Source organism: Ursus maritimus, unplaced genomic scaffold, assembly GCF_017311325.1.
Source record: "Ursus maritimus isolate PB19 unplaced genomic scaffold, ASM1731132v1 scaffold_1, whole genome shotgun sequence".
Lineage (NCBI taxonomy): Eukaryota > Metazoa > Chordata > Mammalia > Carnivora > Ursidae > Ursus > Ursus maritimus.
In genome coordinates, this window is record NW_024423343.1 from 44,167,713 (window position 1) to 44,189,527 (window position 21,815).

Genomic DNA, 21,815 nt, shown 5'->3' on the forward strand with positions numbered 1-21,815 from the left:
CTGTCATGTCAGGATATAAGTATCATAATCATTTCATTGTGAATGACATATTGCTTAGTATGTAAATACCAATGAAGTAAGTTCATCGTGTTTTGCCTCCTTGGTAGGTTACCGCTTAGCCCAGAATTTTTTGAACCCACAGGATGACACATTCTTATGTATTTCCCAGACTCCAAAATTCAGAAGATTACTAACTTCCTTTTTTTCCCCTCATCTCTTTCTCCTTGTTCTAGAAGGATATGGTGAAGAAATAGCCTGTACTCAGAATGGTCAGATGTACTTAAACAGAGACATTTGGAAACCTGCCCCTTGCCAGATCTGTGTCTGTGACAATGGAGCCATTCTTTGTGACAAGATACAGTGCCAGGATGTACTTGAATGTGCTGACCCTGTAACTCCTCCTGGAGAATGCTGTCCCGTCTGCCCACATACAACTGGAGGTGGCAATACCAATTTTGGTAAGAATGCTTAAGGCCAACTCAGAATTAATCCAATGACTCATCCTTGTAGTTGCAGTGGTTTTTGCTCACAGAATTCAGCAACCAAAGAGAATAATGACGCCACTAGTCAATGGTGTTTGGGGTTAATGGTTTTGCTAACCCACTTTATCTAACATTAGAGAGAGAGAGAGAGGATAATTTCCTGTCTGCTTAAAAACAGGGGAATTAGGGGCTGAATTTTGTGTGGTTATGTCTAATTTGAGAATTTCTTATAGTCATTTCAGATGGTCATTTGTTACCCTGTGCATGCTGGATGCCTCCAAAATATTTGTTGGTAATCTATGGGGTCCATTAATGTCCAAGAGGAGATCTAGAAAACACATTTGTCTTCTCTGGTGCCAAGTTTGCTCTTGGGAATGGAATAATTATTTCTAATCTGATTTAATGCCAGAGCACCCTCTGTTACATCGACTCATGAGTGCAAAATGTTTTTGATGATGGCTCAGAAAGACAAGAGAATGAGATGGATTTCCTGAAGAAAAGAATGATACAAATTGCTGGTTTTTAAAACTTTTTTTGAAGACAAATGTCTGTGTTTAGTATAGACTATGTATTTGAATACATGTGTTAAAGACACATATTAGAGAAACAAGATCATATTTATATGTTTTAATGAACCAGGTAAGATGAGTATTAAACTATTAGGTTATTAGCTTTGGCAGTCATGAATGTTTCAGTGGTGCAGGCATCATTGTCAAGATAGCGTTAAGGCTTTATTCTCCCCTGCCCAAAATTCCATTGCAAAGAACAACAGATATAATGAAGTATTCAACCATATTTTCATGAAATATTAGACAGTAATTTACCAGTTCTCCTCTTGGATATCATTCAACAGTAACTGTGTGCCTTGAATAAATACCTAAACTCAATTTTTAGCAATGTAATCAGAAAGATATAATGGGAAGAATTAAAAATATGATACCTAAGGGCTCCCCAAAGCTGATGCAATCTGCAAAGAAGCCTCGGGAACACAGTAAAATCAAACCTGTGGGGGATAAGTGAATAGTACGTAGGGACAGTAGTGGCAAATTAAAAAACAAAAACAAAAAACAGCAAAAGATGAGGCCTTCTGCAAATAGCTGGATTTGGAAAGTCCAGTTTGTTCCAAAATCAATAATAAAAACTGTGCTAGCAACAGCATTGATGCAAAGATACTCTAAGAAAAAAGGTGGGAGAGTTTAGCTACATTTACAAAATAAAGAATACACTGGTAAAGTATATTACCACAGAACTGATAAAAATTATGACCATTTCACCATAAACTAAATAAAACTTAGTGGAGTAATTTATTAAGAAAGGCCTACATTAGAAATACAAAACAATGGTGAGGAAGGAAGTAGAAGGAAAACCAAAAACCATCATAGGGAAATGAAGAGGACAGAGGAGGAAGCACAGGAAGAATCAATACTGCCATTAAAATAATAATTATTTTAACAGCTCAATGGAAAAAGAGCATTTGCTTTCCTCGTAACTGAAATAAAGATATTTGGCAAAAATGAATAAATATTCTTTATAAAGATGCTTAGTAACTTAGTACCAAATGGCATCTCATTAACAAGATAAAATATTTACATCTCAGCTGAAAATCTTCATTATGCTTAGTACTAGAATTATTGTCTCTAAACTCAGAGATAGAACATGGATATCCATCATCACAACTACAATTTAATATTATTGAATGTACCTGAACAAACAATTAGATAAGAAAAAGAAATTAGAGGTTTAGAAATAAGAAGAGAAGAGGTAAAATGATTAGTTGCAGAAAATATAATTGTATTCTTATAAAACTTAAAGGGAATGGAGTAAAAAACTACTAAAAAAATAATTTAGTGAGACTATGCAGGGTAAATTAACAAATTAATAGATTTACTATATACCAACAATTACCCCATAGAATAAATAATGGGAATAAAAAATACCTCATTTATAATAGCAACAGATAGGATTAAATGGCTAAGAACAAACAACATGAAATGTATAAGAGCTACCTGAAAAAAACTATAAAACACTACTAACTCAAATGACAACTTTAAAAAATGGGATGTCCCATTATATTTTTGGTTAAGAAGACAGTAATAGAAAAATCAGTAGTAGTTGCCCCCCTCCAGGGGCTTGAAATGTGGGAAAAAGGGAAGGGGACAAGATAGAAGGAGCTTTTCTCACTCTATAATTGTATACCTTTAATATATTTTGGTTTTTTAGCCATATAAATGAATAGCCTACTCAGAAAAAGTATAAAAAACAAAAATATAGAATATTGACTAAAGATAATTCATTACAATATTAATATTTAATTTTATGATTTAATGAACTTTAAATGCTATATGAATGGTGTGAAGAATATTTAAATAATGTCAGAATTTTCCAGAGGGATGTATTACTTTGCCTGTTATGGAAATATTGATCTAAAACCACTTTAGAGTTCTGTCTACTGGTAATAGGGAAACCTGTTTAAGTTAAATTCTGACACCCAAAAATCTATTACTGAAAATAAATATTTAGGAGATTCTCAATAACCGTTTCTCCTTAAAATAACATATTTAATGTATTTATTCTTCTCTTTTTACAGGTAGAGGAAGAAAGGTAAGTTTTACTTTGCATAGTTTCATTTTCATAAAATACCTTTTTCCTTCTAATACTGTCCACTGAGGACTGTGCTTTATAGTATTTGAAAACCTTTTGTAAAGTACAAATTACCATACAAATATAAATATGTGAAGTACTTTGTTTATAGATTATAGGTGCCTCTATTTTATTCACTTTGTTAATTTTTGTTTATAGATGTTTGTTCTAGAAGGTATCCCTCAGAGATCGAGACTATGCCACATTAACCTTTGAATTACTTGCATTTATTGAGGTGCCTGGGTGGCTCTGTTAAGTGACCAACTCTTGATTTCAGCTCAGGTCAGGGTCCCAGGGTGATGAGATGGAGCCCACTATTGGGGGCTCTTCCCCCTCCCTCTGTAAAAAAAAAAAAAAAAAAAAAGAATTACTTGCATTTATCACTGTGCTTAGTATATACATTACACATATTAGAAGTTAATTGAAGGAAGGATGGACGGAAGGAAGGAACAAAGAAAGGGTGGGTGGGGGGTGATGGTTGTACCCTCAGTGGGGTTGTGGCCGTCTTCTATTGATTGGAAAGTAAATATTCACTTAAAAGAAATTGAACACTTTACCAAACACACATCACCTTCTCTTCTCTCCCCTTCCTACAGTTCAGGGAGCCTAAAATCTAATCCAAGAAACAATGCTTACGCTCAAGAGGACGATGGTACAATTTAGCCACGACCCTAGATACAGCTGGCCAGTTTAGCCACTTGTCACCTGGATATGGGTAATCCCCCTGAGTGAAGAGAGTTCCATTCCCTTGGAATTGTTCTCAGTTTTCTAGTTAATTTGAAAACGATGGCATTTGCTTCATTCTTATCCAGATGGGATGGACTCGGGGGTCAGGAATGGAAATGGGCAGTCATCCTGAATTTCGTGGCAGATATTAGGCAAATTACCACCAACTTTAAATTGTCTTTATTTTTGCATACAGTAGGACTTCAGTAAGGTGAAAATCAGACAATCAGATAAAGCAATGCTATAGGTTCATGGTAAATGAAAGTGATGCTATCAAGGGGAGGCCCTGGCTACTTTTACACTTTTTAGTTAAAAGGGCAATACCATAAATTGTCTTATTTGAAATAAATATCAGTGAAGCTATTTAGATTTGAATATATGTCAAAGGAGTAGTTCTACAAATACCAGCTCACACTTAATTTACATCTGAAATTAAATCTGAAAATTTCCAAAGGCAGTGCAGCTGGGAGAACACACTCAAAGCGGCTGCCCATTTACCACATTCTAGTTATGTGCCGCTATCTTCATGACTCTGTCATTTATTATCAGGGGCCATCAGAACTATCAGAGCAGAGTAATGTAATAAAAATGTATTTTGTGCTTGGTTTATATGAATATTGATTTTATATATAATTTATTCATTCATTCATGTTAGCCCCCAAATAAGTACTGAGCCTTTGTCATATCCCTGTATGAGGCAAATGATACAGATGATGCAATGATGGGAAAAACACCGTGATGGTCTCCATGGTAACGCCATCCTATAAAAGTGGTGAGGCATGTCCATGTGCCATTAAGTGATGAGTAATAGACAAGAAGAAAAATTAAACTATAATTCTCATCCGAATCTGAGTATTTGAATTTTATGTTTCCCAGTGGGTATGAAAATCATATTTAGCAAAAGCTTAGACAAATGATCATTCCATGTAAATTAACTTATTCAAAGCCCATATTTTTTTTAAAAAAATCAACAAATACTTACATTTGTGGCTTATTTCCAAAATAGGAATCATTATTGAATCATTAGAAAAATGTATTATCAGAACCTGGTAATGGAGCACTTATTCCCAAATCAAGTATTGTGGAACAATAGAAAGTTCATAATAAGATACCAAAAACCTTACAATTCAGCTGAGAAAGATACCAGTGAGTTCCATTCTCCTAAACATAAAGTAAGAGCAAAGGCTGCATTTTAATCACTAGTCTCTTAAAATAGAGAATTCCCAACCATTTTTAGCAGACCATTCCATTTTTCTCTTTTTGGATGAAATAATTCCTCTTCACTTTTGACTTCTTTTTCTAGATTTGTTATAGAAAGGAACATTTTTTTTCAGCATTATTCTCATAAAGTCCTTTAGGTATTGGGCATGGATTTATCTACCCCTTCTAAACAATTCAGATTCTTTCAGCATCTCAAAAAAAGCTCTTACAGTTCTTAGGGATTAATTTTTATTGCTTTCAGGTTATATTAAAAATAGGAAGACTCAGGCCAGAAGTTAGGAGACTTGGAAATGCAGAAATAAGCCTGCTCTGTTTTGCTGCCTATATGTGATGATCCCTTTCTTCTAGTCTTTTTCTAGGTTGCCTTTCAGTCTCTTGCGTCCTACCTTCAACTTACTCAAATAGAGCTCCATCCTGCTCCTGTAGACCCATTTCCCACTGCCAGATTCTAGCCTTAGCATTAGAATCAGCGGGTGTGGTCGGTGTATGGTTCTGCCATTGACTCCATTATTAAGACTATGAGGATTATAAAATAATTTTTAAATTTCACTTTATGAAATTTTGTCAAATGTGAGATATGACTGAAAGGATATAATTAAATTGTACCTTTCAGGAGTACGCTTAGGTGATCTAGGTCAAAAGCCTGAAAAAATATGTATGATCTTTAACCCACAACTTTAATTTCTAGAGATACATCATAAGGTATTAACTAGAGATACTATACAAGTATTTATAAACAAAGATATTCTTCATAGTGTTATTTTTAATTGTAAAACTGAAACTAATCTAAGAGTAAAATACTGAGGCATTGATGAGGTAAACCAATTCAGGCACATGATAGAAAACTAAGAGTACAGGAATGTTGAAAGCGGTTGTCTCCTGGGTGTTGAGTATGATACTTAGTTTCTTCTGTAAGGTTCCTCCATTTTCAGAATTCCCCGTTAACCCGTATTATTTTTATAATCAGATAGAAGAGTGATATATGTGAAAAGAGAAATTAAATAAAACTCATTACTCTAGGTTTTTCTACATTTTGGATATAATGTACTCATAATCTGCAATTGCCCGGTAAAAAGCATTATTTCTTACTACATTAATGGAAATTAATATATTCAAGAATTTATTGAGGATTTCTCTGTGTCAAACTGAGGATGTAGACTTGATCATGACCTTGGGGAGAACAAAATCTGTCGGAAGACAAATTCCAAAATAAATAATACAAGTAAATATATGGTAAAATAGAGGCATGTAAGGTGCAAGTCATCCAATAGTATTTAATCTATGTCCTCGAATACAATTTTTGAGAAACTGAAGTTCTAAGAACCTCATCTACATCTGCTGTATTTGCTATATCTATTATAAAAGCCAATTAAACTGCCTAATGTTATTTCCTTTAAGTTATGATTGTTTCTTGTGTTATTTTTATTTTCCTATTCGGTTTATATTTTTTTTAGATTTTCCTCAGATACTGAGAATTGTCTAACCAATATTATTATGCCTTTTATTTCTTTCTTCTCTTGCTTTCTTTTTCTTTCTTTCTTTCTTTCTTTCTTTCTTTCTTTCTTTCTTTTTTCTTTCTTTCTTTCTCTCTCTTTCTTAAGATAAGCAAACTCATCTCTTGTTATTTCTCAAATTCATCCATGAGTTTTTAAAAAGGTGGCAAGAGTTTTAGAAATGGTATCTGAAGTTACTGAAAACTAGGTGGCATGTATAGTATGAGTGTGAAAATTCAGACATATCCAAATGTTGGATTTTCTTTTGAGTTTTAAGTCTTGGGTAGTTTTCTTATGGTGCTTTGACTTTACATCTTTTCATCACATGTATCTCCTGGTCTAGTCAATCTGTTAGGTTTATTTTTTTTTTTTAAAGATTTTATTTATTTATTTGACAGAGAGAGAGTGAGAGAGAGCACAAGCCGGGGGAGCAGCAGGCAGAGGGAGAAGCAGGTTCCCTGCTTAGCAAGGAGCGCAATAGGGGACTCGATTCCAGGACCCTGGGATCATGACCTGAGCCAAAGGCAGACGCTTAACCAACTGAGCCACCCAGGCATCCCATCATTAGGTTTATTCACTATAAAAACTAAAGTGAAATAACTTTATGCCTTTCAAACATTGGATTGATATTTTTGTGTCTTTCAGATGAGTAGTAATTTTTTTTTTATCAATAATGTCTGACTTGTGTAAATATTGTTTCTTTTCTCATTTCCTTTTTGGTTTTTACATTTCTTTTTTTAAAAGATTTTATTTATTTATCTGAGAGAGAGCATGAGCGAGAGGGAGAGCACAAGCGGGAGGGCAGAGAAAGGGGGAGAAGCAGACCCCCCACTGAACAAGGAGCCTGACATGGGGCTCAATCCCAGGACCTCAGGATCATGAGCTGAGCCGAAGGCAGACACTTAACCAACTGATCAACCCAAGCGCCCAATTTTTACATTTCTTACATTGAAATTCCCAGCATATATATGGAATATTCTAGTATGACATGATTATGCTCCACAGACTATTACATTTTGATAATTGAACATTTTTTTGCTTCTTAGGGACAAAAAGGAGAACCAGGATTAGTGCCTGTTGTAAGTATACAAATATATTTTTTTCATGTACCTTTAATAAACTTAGTTATAGTATAGTTGTATATTATTGCTTATATGCATACTGTCATAGAATGGGAAACTAGTTATTTTATAGCCAGGTTTTAGTATAAGACAAGCAAACCAAAAGAGATTAATTCTTTAGTATAATTTTAATGTTTATTTATTACCATATTCCTGACTTTCATTGTCCCATGACTGAAAATGGACATCAGGGTCTTACAAAGTTAAGCACATTATATATGGATGTAAAGTGATAGTTAAGATGTATATTTTTTTACAGTATAAATAGTCATGTAATCCAAGTAGAAAGGCATGATTTAATGTTCCATGCTTCTGGAAATATGTCTTGCCATTGTCCTGATTGACGTTTCATATTTTATGAGAGTTCTTAAGCGTTATTTAGACTTGTACATGATCGAAAATTATATTATTAAGTAGGATGATAACCAGCAGTCTCATAGATCTCAAAGGAGTTGTCATCACTCTGTCAAGAAAAAAGTATATGCATATTGTTTTATTTGGCAGTGTTTACATTTTTGCTTTGCCTTGAAATTGGCTTGTTTTTAACAAAGAGTGCCTAAAAAGTAAATCATTCATTTGTTGTCTTTCATTTAAAAACTCTGATGTATACTTACCATGTCTTAGGTGATATTTTAAGTGCCTTACAAATATTTATTTATTTGTCTTCACAACAACTCTGCCCGGGAGGTAATTTTATAATCATCATCACCATTTTACAGAAGGAAGAATATTAAGCATGGAGAGGATAAGTAATTAGTCCAAGGTCACACCACTGGGAAAGGATAGAGTTAGTTAGGATTTGAACCCAGGCCTCTTGGCTCCAGCAGTGGTGCTCTCAATCACTGTAACAGTACTGCTTCCCTATATTACAGTTTAAATTAGATAATGTCCTAACACATAAACAGGGAGGACATGGGCATCAATTGACAGTATCCATTTGCTCTAAAAAAAGTTCACTGGGATTTTTGTTGTTATTCTTACTTGTTTGACTATTGATTTTTCTAAAACTCTGTCAAAACTTCATCTTTACAGATTATGTTGTTTATCGTTTAGGTAACAGGCATACGTGGGCGTCCAGGACCAGCAGTAAGTAGTTTCCTCCAACATTCATGGTACTCTTAAGTTCGTAAAGATACTGAAATCTTCATGAATATTATATCGATCAAATGAGAATAGAATGCAGAACCATGATGCTTCGCTTCTTGAAATATTTGGTTTTGAAACATCTTCAGGTTTAAGTGTTCCTTTGCATCAATGAATGGTGCATAAAAGATCATTTTGTTCTGAAATTGGTGAACCTGATTATTCCTCTGGGTTAGTGTCACTATTGGTTATGTGAAAGGCAGAGTGATCTTACATTGTTAATTTTAGATTAGCTTTACTCGTTGAAATTAGGGCACACCTGCCTATTGTTTGACAATGATTAAAGGTAGACTACTTTTATCTGTTTAATGAAACAAACTGTTAATTTCATCTGTTACTGAAATTAAATCATATTTCCGTAGAATCTGAGAAATTACATATCGGAATAGCATAGTACTGGTTTAGCATGAGAGACTACTGATTTCAGTTGGATTAGTAGTAGCATTCCTAGGTAACTAGATGGAAAACACACAATTTCCTCAGATCACCGATAATTTGGGGTTTGTACATCTATGTAGTTCTAACAATCCCAACTGTAAGTTTTAGTGGCCATCATTTAGCGGCAAAGGCTTGCTTGGGACAAGACAGCAAAAATGATCCTTATAAATTTTGCAATTATCATTCAAGCAATACATTCAGCTCACTGGTCTCCATGACACTATAATGTAGCACTTAATTCTTTAATTCTTTACAGGCCTTTCAGCTTCGTTGGTAACGTAAACAGCCTTCTTTGTACACAGAGCTTTTATATGCACATGGCTTTATTTCTGTAGTCTTCAGCTGAACTGAATTAGAAAAGAAGAGTGATATTTCTGTTTTTCAGTTTTCTTAGATCAAGCAAACATTTAAAACAAAAACATCTGAAGTATGTGTATTTTGCAGGCATAATCATCCTTTTCTGTTTTAGGGACCTCCAGGATCACAAGGACCAAGAGGAGAGAGGGGCCCAAAAGGAAAACCTGTAAGTTGACAGCAGAGTCGCCTTTTTTTGTGAATTGTACCCTGTACCAAGTAAGCAGATCGAGACCACCTTCCCTGGATGCAGCCAAGAGCTGGTGGCACTGTTTCTCTCTCACCTCTATCAAATGGGACAGAATTGAGGTCATGAAGTGATTGTGTGTCTCTTCTGATTCAGAGGGAATGATCACATGGTAATAATTACCTATTATCTCTGTAGGTAACACAAATGGCATTTCTTCGTTTCCCAGGAGGTCAGACTAAAATAAAGTAGAACCTAAGGAAACATAATGAATACCTCATGCTGTTTTCAGAAGTTGTAAATCATGAGTGAACAATGCCAAGAATGTACTGTTGAGATAAAACACCCAAGTTCTGTGATCTGTGGTTGCTACAGGAATAACCAAACTGGATAAAGGAAAAAATTGCTAGAGGACCAAATTTTCTTTCAAGCGGTTGTACAATGAATTTATTTCCCAAGTAACACTCTACCTTTTTTTCACTGCACAGCTGCTACAGAGCTATCAAAGGAGTTATTTAAAAAAAAAAATCAACAAATCCATTACCAGAACAAAGGGAACACCTTTAAATTTAAATGATCGACTTCATACCCTTGAGATAAAACATGAAGATATTATATAATATATGCCAGATGTTTTTTCTTATTACCAAGTCCTAGGATAACAATTCTTTTTCTTTTTAGATCTCCTCCTCAGAAACTAATGTCTTTCGTGCATTAAATAGCTGATTAATTTTTGTATTGCTGTCATTATCTTATGTTTTAATCAGAAAAACTTGTGCTGTTTAATTCTCAGTCTAATGATATCTACTAAATTTAACTCTCTGGATTTTTAGCCTTCCAAATATGTATTTATCCATATTTAGATGGGAGAAATAGAAGAGCAAGGAAGCAACAAACAACCTTGACTATATAAGTAAAGAAAAATGTATTTTATATCATGTCTCTAGGAACTCTTGCCACTGGTTTCATCTTTGATATTATTATATGCTTCTGCACATTTGACCAAGAATAGCATGATGACAATACTTTTTCCAAACTGGAGCTGGAGTTACGGGTGGTATTGACAGGCATGCAAGGAAATGACAGTGTCCCAAGGAAACTAGGCATGGTCCCATAGGTGTGTAGGGAGGCTGTGTTCTGATGACCTCGTGCTGTTCTTCCTTTTTCCTTGCTGTGCTGCTGAGCAGCCTCGCCAGTGCTGGGAGCCTGAACACTGTTAGTGGCTCTCCAGATGTCCGCCCAGGGTCTAGAATGACAGAAACAGATACATGATAACTTCAGTTAGCTAAAGCGTAGGGGACCATGCAGAAAATAATGTCCATCAGTGTACTTGTGCCCTAAATAACTGATAACACTGAGTCCTAAGTCTAGGTGGAAGTTACTAAGGAAATAGTGGTTGGACTTTCAGAATTCCTTGTTAGGATTCAGTGAGTCTACTCTCGCCCTGTCTTCTCCTCTTGACATAGTGTGTGGTATGCTCCACTTCCTGTCTTGGTTAGCAGTGAGACAATCAGTGAGAATTAGGAGAGAGAGAGTGAGAGAGAGAGAGAGAGAGAGAGTGTGTGTGTGTGTGTGTGTGTGTGTAAGAGAAGTAGCTATTTATTTGGAATTAAGCAAAACAATCTTGGCAGATACCCAGACAGGAAATCTGTTCCTCTCTTAATCCTAGCAAACAGTGGTATGATGGTAAGTGTTTAACAACTGACTCATTAAAAAAATGTGCCTGTACTTTAGCTGATTTCCCTGGTGTAAATGCTTCCAATGTGGCCAACAGCAAGATCGTGGCATGATGTCACAAAATACCTATAGGTAGAGTATTTTGCCTCCAGTCCAAAGACTTGGAGAAACCGTTTACTCAGACTACAGCTATGGCCGGCCCAATGTAGGGCGCTACTGCAGTCTTAACTACCATCTTCTCTCTCTGCTTCCATTGCCATCAGAAGTCTCACAATGGAAAGCATGGTTTCTCAAGCTCAACACTATTGGTATTTGGGGCCGTGTAATTCCTATGCATTGTGGGATGATTGGTAGCATTTCTGATTTCTACCCACTAGATGCCAGTAGCAACACCTGTCCTCCTCCTTCATACAGTTGTGATAACTAAAAATGTCTCTTGATGTTACCAAATGTCCCCCTGGGGGAGGGGAGCAAAAGTGCTCAGGATGGAGAACTTCTGCTATAGAGATACTCTCACGAAGCCTTCCTTCCTAGCCAATGACCATCGGGACTGTCTCTCATCATATGTCCTTGGTTTTAACTAAGTTAACCTGATAACTTCATAGTCACAAACCAGCAATCTGTCAGAAGATGGACAATGGTGTGCTGAGTTCTAATTGCACATGACACTTAACCTCTGTAGATCTGTTTCCTCATCTGTGAAATGGGAAAATGCCATTTTACAATCTTACCAATTCTAACACTTCATTGTGTGTGTGTGTGTGTGTGTGTGTGTGTGTGTGTGTGTGGTGAATAAAGTTCTTGACCATTGGGGTATTATTAGTCTTTTCTATTTGTGGATGTTTAAAGGTCGCCACCTAGTGGCAATATATAAGTATTTTTTATTGTAGATGGCTGACTAAGATTACTACTAGAGTATCCTGGGGGATGGGTGGGAAATGATGATAAATAGAATATTTACCTTAATATAAAATGTATATAATTCAGCTCACTTTAGAAATATGAAAATGTGTGTTTTAATGTGTTCCCAAATTATAGTTTTTGTTTTCAATGTTTATCAGTAGAACTGCTCACATACTATATTTTTCTTACTTTCACTTTTAATTATATTCACTTAATTTTGAATAATTTTTACAAAATTTTTGTTAATTTTAATCTCAATTTGCGTAAGAGTAAATCATGTAGGCTATTTAGAGTAGATGCTTTGGAGGCACGGAATGCATCATGAAGTAAAGTGGGCTGTCTTCAGAGTGGACTTTGAAACATGATTATTAATCACAGAGGGACAGAGAAAGGACATGATTTTTAAGGATTAATATTACCTAAACTTCTCTCTACTCTCATTGACACGAAATGTAGTTTTTGGTGTTGTCTTTAGAAATCCCCTTGGGAGCAGAGATGTTTCAGCTCACTTTTTGTATATAACAATAACTGATTATCAATTAGCAATTTCATATTTCAAAAAGACATTAGAAGTTTTCCACACAAGGCTCTTTGAGTAGACCAGACTACTACTTTTTCTGTGACACCATTGACAATATGAACTTCCAGCTGATTTTGCTCACCTTCCTATGATCCAGGAATCCTAGATAGCAATTAAAATCAGCCTCTTAAAAGAGTTCAGTGAATTGACAGTGGTTTAGGAGACAGAAAGTGTTTGGCTTGATAAAGGAGGAGAATAATTTTATGAGAAATTAGTTTTTAAAGTGTGAGTTTTTTAGACTATCTAATTCTATTTGAATAGATAAGTTTGGTTATATTCCACTTTTCCAGGAAGTAAACATATTTATATGAATCTATATAAATGTTTGAATATATTAATTAAATTACTGAATAGCTGCTATGCCACCCTCCCCAAAGCCATCATATGCAAACTGCCCCCTTTCCCATCTCAGCTTGTTTGATATTTACTCCTTCTGCAGTATCAGCTCATATTTTAATTACTTACTAACGCCAGGAGGTGTTCTCATGTTTAGGCATGAGAAGCTTCTTTTATTAAACTCCAATTCACGTACCATATTTTTCTTGATCCCTGCTTCTAATTATAAAAATCGTGCTGACTTTAGATTTCTTCGGTCCCTTCTTTCTTTTGAAAGTCTGTTAAGACTCTTCAGGGTTAAAAAGTCAGAAAATGCTTCACAAGACTTGTGGGAATGGTGAGGTTGGGGGATGGAGCATTTCCAGAACTGAGGACGTGGCTGTTCACCAAGCTGCCTTCAGAATGTGGGCTGGGAGGAGGGTGGAATTTGGCAGCTAGGAATCATTGCTCACTTCTCTGAGAACTAGACTTGGCTGGGTCACTGTGCCTTTCCCTCTGTTTCTCATTGGTCTGGTCTACCTTTGGGGGTGGTATGGAAAATAAAGTATGGCCAGACTTGAAGTACTAGAATAAAGAGAATTGAAATATGAAAATGTAATAAGCATATATTGTGTCTATTCTGTGCCAAGAACTATACAAAACATTAAAAAATGAGAAAGATGGAAAAACCACAAACCCCGGTCAAGGGGCTTTCAGATATTTTTTTGGTGGAAGGAGGTTAAGTAGGCACATATATAGTTAACTATAATCTAAGACAAGTGAATTTAGAAATTTTGAAGCTTATTCTAGAATACTGGTGAACTGAGTATAATTTTATAGTTATTCCAAGAAGGCTCATTACTTGGGATTTAATACATCAAGAGTAAAATTTTTACCCAGAATATACCATGCCCTGATGGAGAGACTGTGACCAGTGCTAAAATCAGCAGTGTCAGCAGAGCTGAGGAAATTACTGTAGGTGGCTGGATTGCTATTGATTTTTTTATAGGACTTTATTTTTTGTAGGGAAGTTTGAGGTTCACATCAAAATTCAAAGGAAGGCACAGAGAGTTCTCATACATGCTCTGTCCCCATACACCCATAGCCTTCCCCATTAGCAGCATCCCCCATCAGAATCCATAGTTACATTAGAATTGCTCTTGATGCTGTAAGTTCTATGGGTTTAGATGAGTGTATGCTGGCACAGTCATCATCACAGTATCACACAGAGCGTTTTCACTGACCTAAAATTCCTCTGTGCTCCGCCTTTTTATCTCCCCATTCCCACCCAACCCCTGGCCACCGCTAATCTTTTTACTGTCTCTATAAATTCGCCTTTTCCAGAATGTCGTAGAATTGGAATCGTACAGTATGTCTATTCATTTTTAAAATAATGAACACTTCATCTCCATCAAGAAATTTGTGCTTTTAGCTTTCTACTAAGTACATATTTGGCAATGTGTTCTAATTTGCACTGGCTTGTTTTCCCAGGGTCCTCGTGGTCCTCAGGGAATTGATGGAGAACCAGGTGTTCCTGGTCAGCCTGGTGCCCCAGGGCCTCCTGGACATCCATCCCACCCAGGACCTGATGGCATGAGCAGGGTGAGTTCATTACATTATTCAGTGTTATATTTAGATTATATGTTAAGTTTTAAAATTTTTATTATTGAAGGATAGTTGACATACAGTGTTATAGTAGTTTCAAGTGTACGACATAGTGATTCAACAATTCTATACATTCCTCAAAGCTCACCATGGTTAAGTGTAGTCACCATCTGTCACCATACAATGTTATTACAATATTATTGATTATATCCCCGATGCTGTACTTTTCATCCCTGTGACTTATTATTTTATAACCAAAAGTTTGTGCCTCTTCATCCCCTTCACCTATTTTGCCCATCCCCCCCACCCAAGTTTTTGATTTATTATTATGATTTTAAGTTGTCTTAATTCAGATGTTGGCCCTTGACTGTAAGAACAGCTAAATGAATGCAGTTCTACTGTGGAGCAACAATAAAACTAAGACATCCACAGAGAATTGTTGGAAAATTCAAAATAGCATTTTTCAAAGTACCCCTTCAAATTATTTGTGCTTCTCAATGTCAGTTCTGGGCTCTGCAATTTTGTTCTTTCTGTTGATTCTAAGGGACTACTAATACTCTCCCCTGTATAAATTGAAAAGAGCAACATCTTTATCCTTCTGCTGTTGTCTAGGCTCAGAATGCTCACAAAATCTGTGTCATGTCCTCCAGAAGGAGGGAGGATGACACAACCAGTATGATGTCTATGGAACAGGCCACTGAGTTGACACTAACAATGCTATCTGATAATTTCCCAATTTTAGTTTCCTGCCAGAAATAAAATAAAACAAAATGTCTTTCTATCTATGCTTTCTAATTCTTAATGGCAGACATAGAGGATTTATGAGTAGATGCATAGCAAAACTAGGGAACATATGGAGCCCTGAAATAGGATTTTCGTTTTATAAAAACTTAACACAGTTGCTTCTCAACTGATCACAGAAGGAATTGCTAATTTATTTTTCCAACAATATGCACATTTTCCCCCACTAAAATCTGGAAATTAACTGAACTCTTGGAATATATATGGACAGTTTTAGTCAGTTGGCTTACCAGAGTGTGTGTGATGTGAAAGAGAATAGATAAAACCATTGCCAATTCTTGGAACAGTCAGAAAGTCATTAAAAGGATTATAAAATCTTTATCAACTTTTATAAATACAGTTAAAATTTACTGGTCATGAACAAAGAAACGAGAATACCATCTAAGTAAAATAGCCTGAAATGGAAACTGGAATCTTCAGGACAAATGTTTTAAAAGCATCGTTTAGGCTTTGTGCAGACATTTGGAATGCTTCAATTGTGGGAGGAAATCAGATAAGAAGATTTAAAACTGCTATCGATTAGCCTGGCAGAACGGTACATGCTTTTACCAAGTGGGAGACATCTGGCCCACTGCAGTCGTTGTTCTGAAAGAACACAGTTATAAATTACTCTGAGGAAGATTGTTCAATCAAAAACACAGACCATGGAAAAGAACTTGAGTCTCTTTCTGCGCTTTAAAGTCAAAAGTATAAAATGATTTTCAGAAGAGTCATTCTGAGAATCCCAGAGAATGTGCATTTCTCAATTTAGAAGTTTGTTGATCTATGTCTTTTACTGTGGAAATAACATGAACACATTGCTTTTACAGCCATTTTCAGCTCAGATGGCTGGGTTAGATGAAAAATCTGGACTTGGGAGTCAAGTAGGACTCATGCCTGGCTCTGTGGTAAGTGCAGATTTTACTGATAATCAGAGTTCTTGTGGAAAATAACATTATATGAAACAAGGTTTGAATTAGCTAGTTAAGAAGTAATATATGTCTTCTTAAACAAATCCATCCATCCATTAACTCATTCAATTTATTTATCAAACCCTGCCGTGTACTAATTAAAAGCCCAGTGGTGTTCCTTTCATAACTGTGCAAAGAATTTGTTGACTTTAATAAAGGGCTGCCTGTATATTTCATTTAATATTTGAAGAAAATAAAAGATTTTAAAACAAAACCCATACTTTTTACAGTGCTGTTAGAAACAGTGATTTGGCAAAACTTTGACATGGGAAATTTTGCCATTTTAATTTTCATTATTTCCTACTTAATATCCTCAGACTGCCTATGCCAGCAACTCTAAAGTTTCCTGACTGGGCCTAGTAACCATTCCCATCATCTTTTGAATTTCTTCAGCTTCCAAAGAGTCCCATTTTCCCTGGGCAAGTACTTTAACCTGAGTATTTGGAGAATACAATCTCACTGAACAAATTAACACTTATCCAACCAATTCTCCCATGCTTTTTTGCTCATAACATAATTCGAAGGCATCCCAGATTAAAGGAATTTCAGGCAATAGCCAGTGTAAAGTCGGACCACATACATAACCACCCCTTTTATCCATCCTTAAACCTTGTTTGTCTGTCTGCTTTTAAAATCACTAGCAATGTGGGTTCATTCAACGATTACCTTGGGATGTATTTCTGAAATATATGTGTTTTCATCCATTGGAAGTCCAAATTGCATATATGTTTATTTTTTAAATGGAGCTTTTGTTTTCTTACTAGCTAAAACCCTGATCAATTCAAAATAAAAATGTAAATTTTTGCCATAAGAACAAACTTGATTTTGATTTAGTTGATTTCTCTTTTTTGACATTTCAAAAATTATATGGATATATGATTAATACAATTTTTTAAATGGCATTTTCCTTTTCTTCCCTTTGTCATGCCTCAGTGTAATCATTTCATATTTAAATGGGGAAAGCCCATGTGGATACATTAAGTGTATGTTATGAAAGAAAGAAATAATCCAGAAATCTCAGTGCCATAGATAATTTTAAACTTATATTTAATATAATCTAGTCAATATTGCTGATAGCTTCCTAAGTCTTTAATTCAATCTGCTTATTTAAGTTTAAGAGTTATCTGCCGTGATGCCGAAGAACTCAATAGACAGTTTGAGAATTACTTTCTGCCTGCCAAGATTTTTCTTTTGTTGGATATTCTGGTTTAACAGAACCACCCCTGAAGCATGCAAATGTTCTTGTCCCAAAGGCACTGGGTGTATACAGGCATATTCTTTTTTCTCTTTGTGAGAGTGAAAGTTTATGTATAAAATCATCCCAAATGTTGCCCAAACTTTAATTTTCTTGAATTTAGCTGCATTCCAGATGAGTACAAATGGAGAATGTCATCATCTTTCACTGTCAAAGCTTCACTTTTCCAGATTCTAAGCCTGATTCAACATTTTTGAAATGTTTGGCCTAATTGTCATGAACACTATGCAACTTTTCTTCTCATTTGTTTTTAAGGGTCCTGTTGGCCCAAGGGGACCTCAAGGCTTACAAGGGCAGCAAGTAAGTCTTTTTATAATTAAACTACATACTATAGCAAAATAAAAACAAATACAAATAAGGTCTCTGTGACATGAGTGCTTTCGGTTGGCCTTTAAATTTCATATTGTAATGCTCACTTTGAACACGCTGTATTCAATTAACTTTTACTCAGAAATATATGCAGCATGTTTTTCAAAGTTTCTGCGTGGGGCTAAAGTTTTATCATCTGGTTTCTTTATGCGACCGGCCTCTGATACAAAGGAATTTTATATGCCTTTGCTTCTGAAATAACAGATCATTACCTCATGTCATAATGAAAATGCTCCTAATTGGTTATGCGCTAACTCTGAGGGCTGTGAAATCAGATCATAGAAGGCTACCGCCATGTGGTGTTAGAAACCACAGTCAAGGTAATCACTCCATGGATTTTTAAAAGAATATAATACTATACTTTCTTTCTATAGCATATCAAATACCAATAAAATAGTGTAGCACTGTTTTAATTTTTGTAGTGATTTGACAGGCAGCAGGAAATAATTTTTCAAAAGAAAGGGGAAAAAAGAATTCTTAGCTCTGTCAAAGATCTCATATTGTCATTTTCATGTGTGTGGAGTCTTACTTCAAGCCATTTTATATTACTGCCCTTTGTGAATAGAAGCCGTAGTTGGTGATAAGGAAGGTGATGGCCACGATCATGATGATAACCACCACTGATGGGACATTCACTCTGTGCCAGCACTATTCTAGGTTCTCAGCGTGCATTTGTTATGGAGAGAGTTATAACAGCCTAATGAAGTAGGTAGCATTATTATTCTAATTTCACAGAGTAGGAAATTGAGGTTTAGAGAGATTAAGTAACTCACTCAAAGTCACAGGGCTGGAAAGTGGTGGAGCCAGCAGTTTAAGCAACTGGACTATCCTGCAGGAATATATGATTTAGCATTCTGTTTTTCTTTGGTTTGTATATATAATTTACATATAATTATATTTATTTGCATAATTTGTTCTCAATTTCAGGGTGGCGTTGGCCCTACAGGACCTCCTGGCGAACCTGGGGAACCTGGACCAATGGTAAATGTCACGTAAGCACGTAGCCCCAGTCAAAGATGGGTGCACCGTCATAATGCCGTGAGCTATTTATTTTGTCAGCTCTTTCCTAACGCAGTGAGAAGTTAGAGTCCAGTTCAGGAGGCCTGTATTATGTGCCTTGTGGCAGAGTATTTAAATTCAGAAGCTTTGAATATGGTTAGCAGACCATGCTGAGATATTTGCATTTGTGAAATTAAAATTTTTTCCTTTGAGTACATAATCTGAGGCATGCAACATAAAATTTAGAATATAAATAAAGCTATTTTCTCTGATATTTTTCATTTGTCTCAAGAATATTTTAGATTATATCATTGGTAGGTATAGGCAAATATAAGTAAATATTCATTTTTTCCCTTTCATTTTGCTTTGTTATTAGGGTCCAATAGGTGCACGTGGACCAGAGGGCCCTCCTGGAAAACCTGGTGAAGATGTAAGCTGCCTGCCTTCATTCTGCTTTGAGATGCCGTGGTTAAGAAGGAGGCACAGTGTTGACATGGATATTATTCATTAACTCCCCATTTATTTTCCTCACTTTTAGCTTTCATTAAACACACGTAAAACTGGAGAACTCAGAGTGTAGTTTTATAAAAATCTGAAAGTGTTCTTAATTTCGATGGTTTTATATTATTAGGTTCTGGCTTTTTCCTTGCACACCCCCCTCCCCCGCCCTGCCCCACCCCTTTCCATTGTGATTTGTCTGTAAGATACTAGAATTGCTGTCACAATCACCACCGCTTTTGCTGGTGGAACCTCTGAAGTAAACTTAAAGAAAAAGACATTGCTGTGATGCCAAAACATCATTATGAGGTCTTCATTAAATGGAATTTTTTTAATGTATTAATAGTATAGCGCCGATATTGCTTTCCAGTGCTGAAAAAGCCATTTCTTCAATTGGATTTTTAAAGTTAAGACTCAACTTCAGGTTTTAACAGTAATAACACATGATCTAAGAACAGAATACAAAAACATATTTGCTTTTCTGGATTTTTTTCTTAGTTGTACCAAAGTTGAGGATAAAATCATGAGTAAACCATTAATTTCTGTGTGATACTAAACCAAGTAAATATTTTTTTTCTCTTTGTGTTTCAAAGAGATTTATTTAAGCAGATTGTGTTGAATTTGGTCATAAAGAAAATATGTCTAGTAGTTCTTAATTATTTTATCACAAGAAAAGAAATGACTATTAGTGTTCTAAGAAACTGTTTTAATTCAGTACCATATGTTGATATAGAATTTCATAACATATACCTGTATATGTATGGGTGTGTAAATTCTGATGTTCGTAAAAAGGTGAGCTAGGTCAGATGAGTATAATTTATATTAATTTCTTTCCAGATATATTAATGAAACCTTCACAACTGACTTGCTGTAATAGATTGCCATCAGAAATAGAGCCAGTCTCACTTTTATACTGTTTAGAACATTGAGCATGAGCTTTCTTTTGTGGGGGGGTGGGGCATGAGCTTTCTAAAAAAGACTTTTATCTGCAATTGACTTGTCATCTAGTCTCAGAAGGGAACATTCTAATTCTCTTTGCTTCCCCCTCACCTTGTTTGTTTGTTTGTTTGTTTAAAGGGTGAACCTGGTAGAAATGGAAATCCCGGTGAAGTGGGATTTGCAGGATCTCCGGTAAGTTTATACTTATCGATACAATGCCATAGAGGCAAACTTTGAAAAGTAAAGAACATTAAAATTACCTTACATGTTATATACATGTGCATTAGACACTACCACCAAGATATGTTCCCTTCTGTCATTGTGAAACAGTACATTTTGCCAGAGTGATAGTTAATTCCAATTTCCTGTTTTGTATTGGCACTATATGAATAATCCTCCCAGAGCTAGATAATTATTTCATAACCTAACACGAATACTCTCCAAACTGAGTGTCACATTTACAAAGTCACCAACCTGACCTATTTCTATTTCACAAATTCCTGATCCCATTTGTCTTTTTAATATTTTTAATTTGTATTGTTCACGTGTCAAAAAGAACAGCTTGAGAGTTTATTGATTTTTTTTTTATATGCTAGGAACAATAAATTATGGACAGGATGCCTCTTTGGCTGCTCCTCAAACCCTCACTCTGGCTGAAATTCTTGATCGATGTTCTGGACCCTAAAATCTTATGACGAGATACACTGATGGCCAGCACTCCTAAACTAGCTATTCCCCCTCCCCCCCCCCCTTGGCTTACTACAGGGACCTGTCTCTGGTAACACACTCCACCAGAATTCAGGACCTGGGCCACTTGGCCGTTCTCTGAACCCACCTTTCCATCCTTACTCACATTACTTTGATAGGCCCTCTCCTAGGATATGCTACACAGGCAATGGGGAAAATTAGAGATAAGTGAGCAAAAATCCTCTCAACATTCTTGCTTTTAAAGTTTCTCCTTGTCTGACAACCCCTAACTGGATTCAACCTTCTACCTCCTACATTTCCTATACTTTTCTAATGTTTCTTCCACTCAGTACAACCAGCAGTACTGAATTATTCTCCATTTACTTCCTGAAAATTGATGAAGTTCAATGCTGGGATTTTTTTTTTAAACAA

General features: G+C 35.7%; 1 protein-coding gene across 1 annotated transcript in view; it reads left to right on the forward strand.

Annotated features, from left to right (window-relative positions):
- The window catches only part of COL5A2 (collagen type V alpha 2 chain), a 136,683-nt gene that overhangs the window by 64,863 nt on the left and 50,005 nt on the right, over nt 1–21,815 (forward strand). The window contains exons 2-12 of the mRNA XM_008687250.2: nt 234–458; nt 3,070–3,083; nt 7,609–7,641; nt 8,737–8,769; nt 9,734–9,787; nt 14,772–14,882; nt 16,496–16,573; nt 18,147–18,191; nt 19,188–19,241; nt 19,636–19,689; nt 20,835–20,888. Of these exons, the coding sequence (XP_008685472.1) occupies nt 234–458; nt 3,070–3,083; nt 7,609–7,641; nt 8,737–8,769; nt 9,734–9,787; nt 14,772–14,882; nt 16,496–16,573; nt 18,147–18,191; nt 19,188–19,241; nt 19,636–19,689; nt 20,835–20,888 (755 nt within the window). The remainder of the gene's footprint in view (nt 1–233; nt 459–3,069; nt 3,084–7,608; nt 7,642–8,736; nt 8,770–9,733; nt 9,788–14,771; nt 14,883–16,495; nt 16,574–18,146; nt 18,192–19,187; nt 19,242–19,635; nt 19,690–20,834; nt 20,889–21,815) is intronic.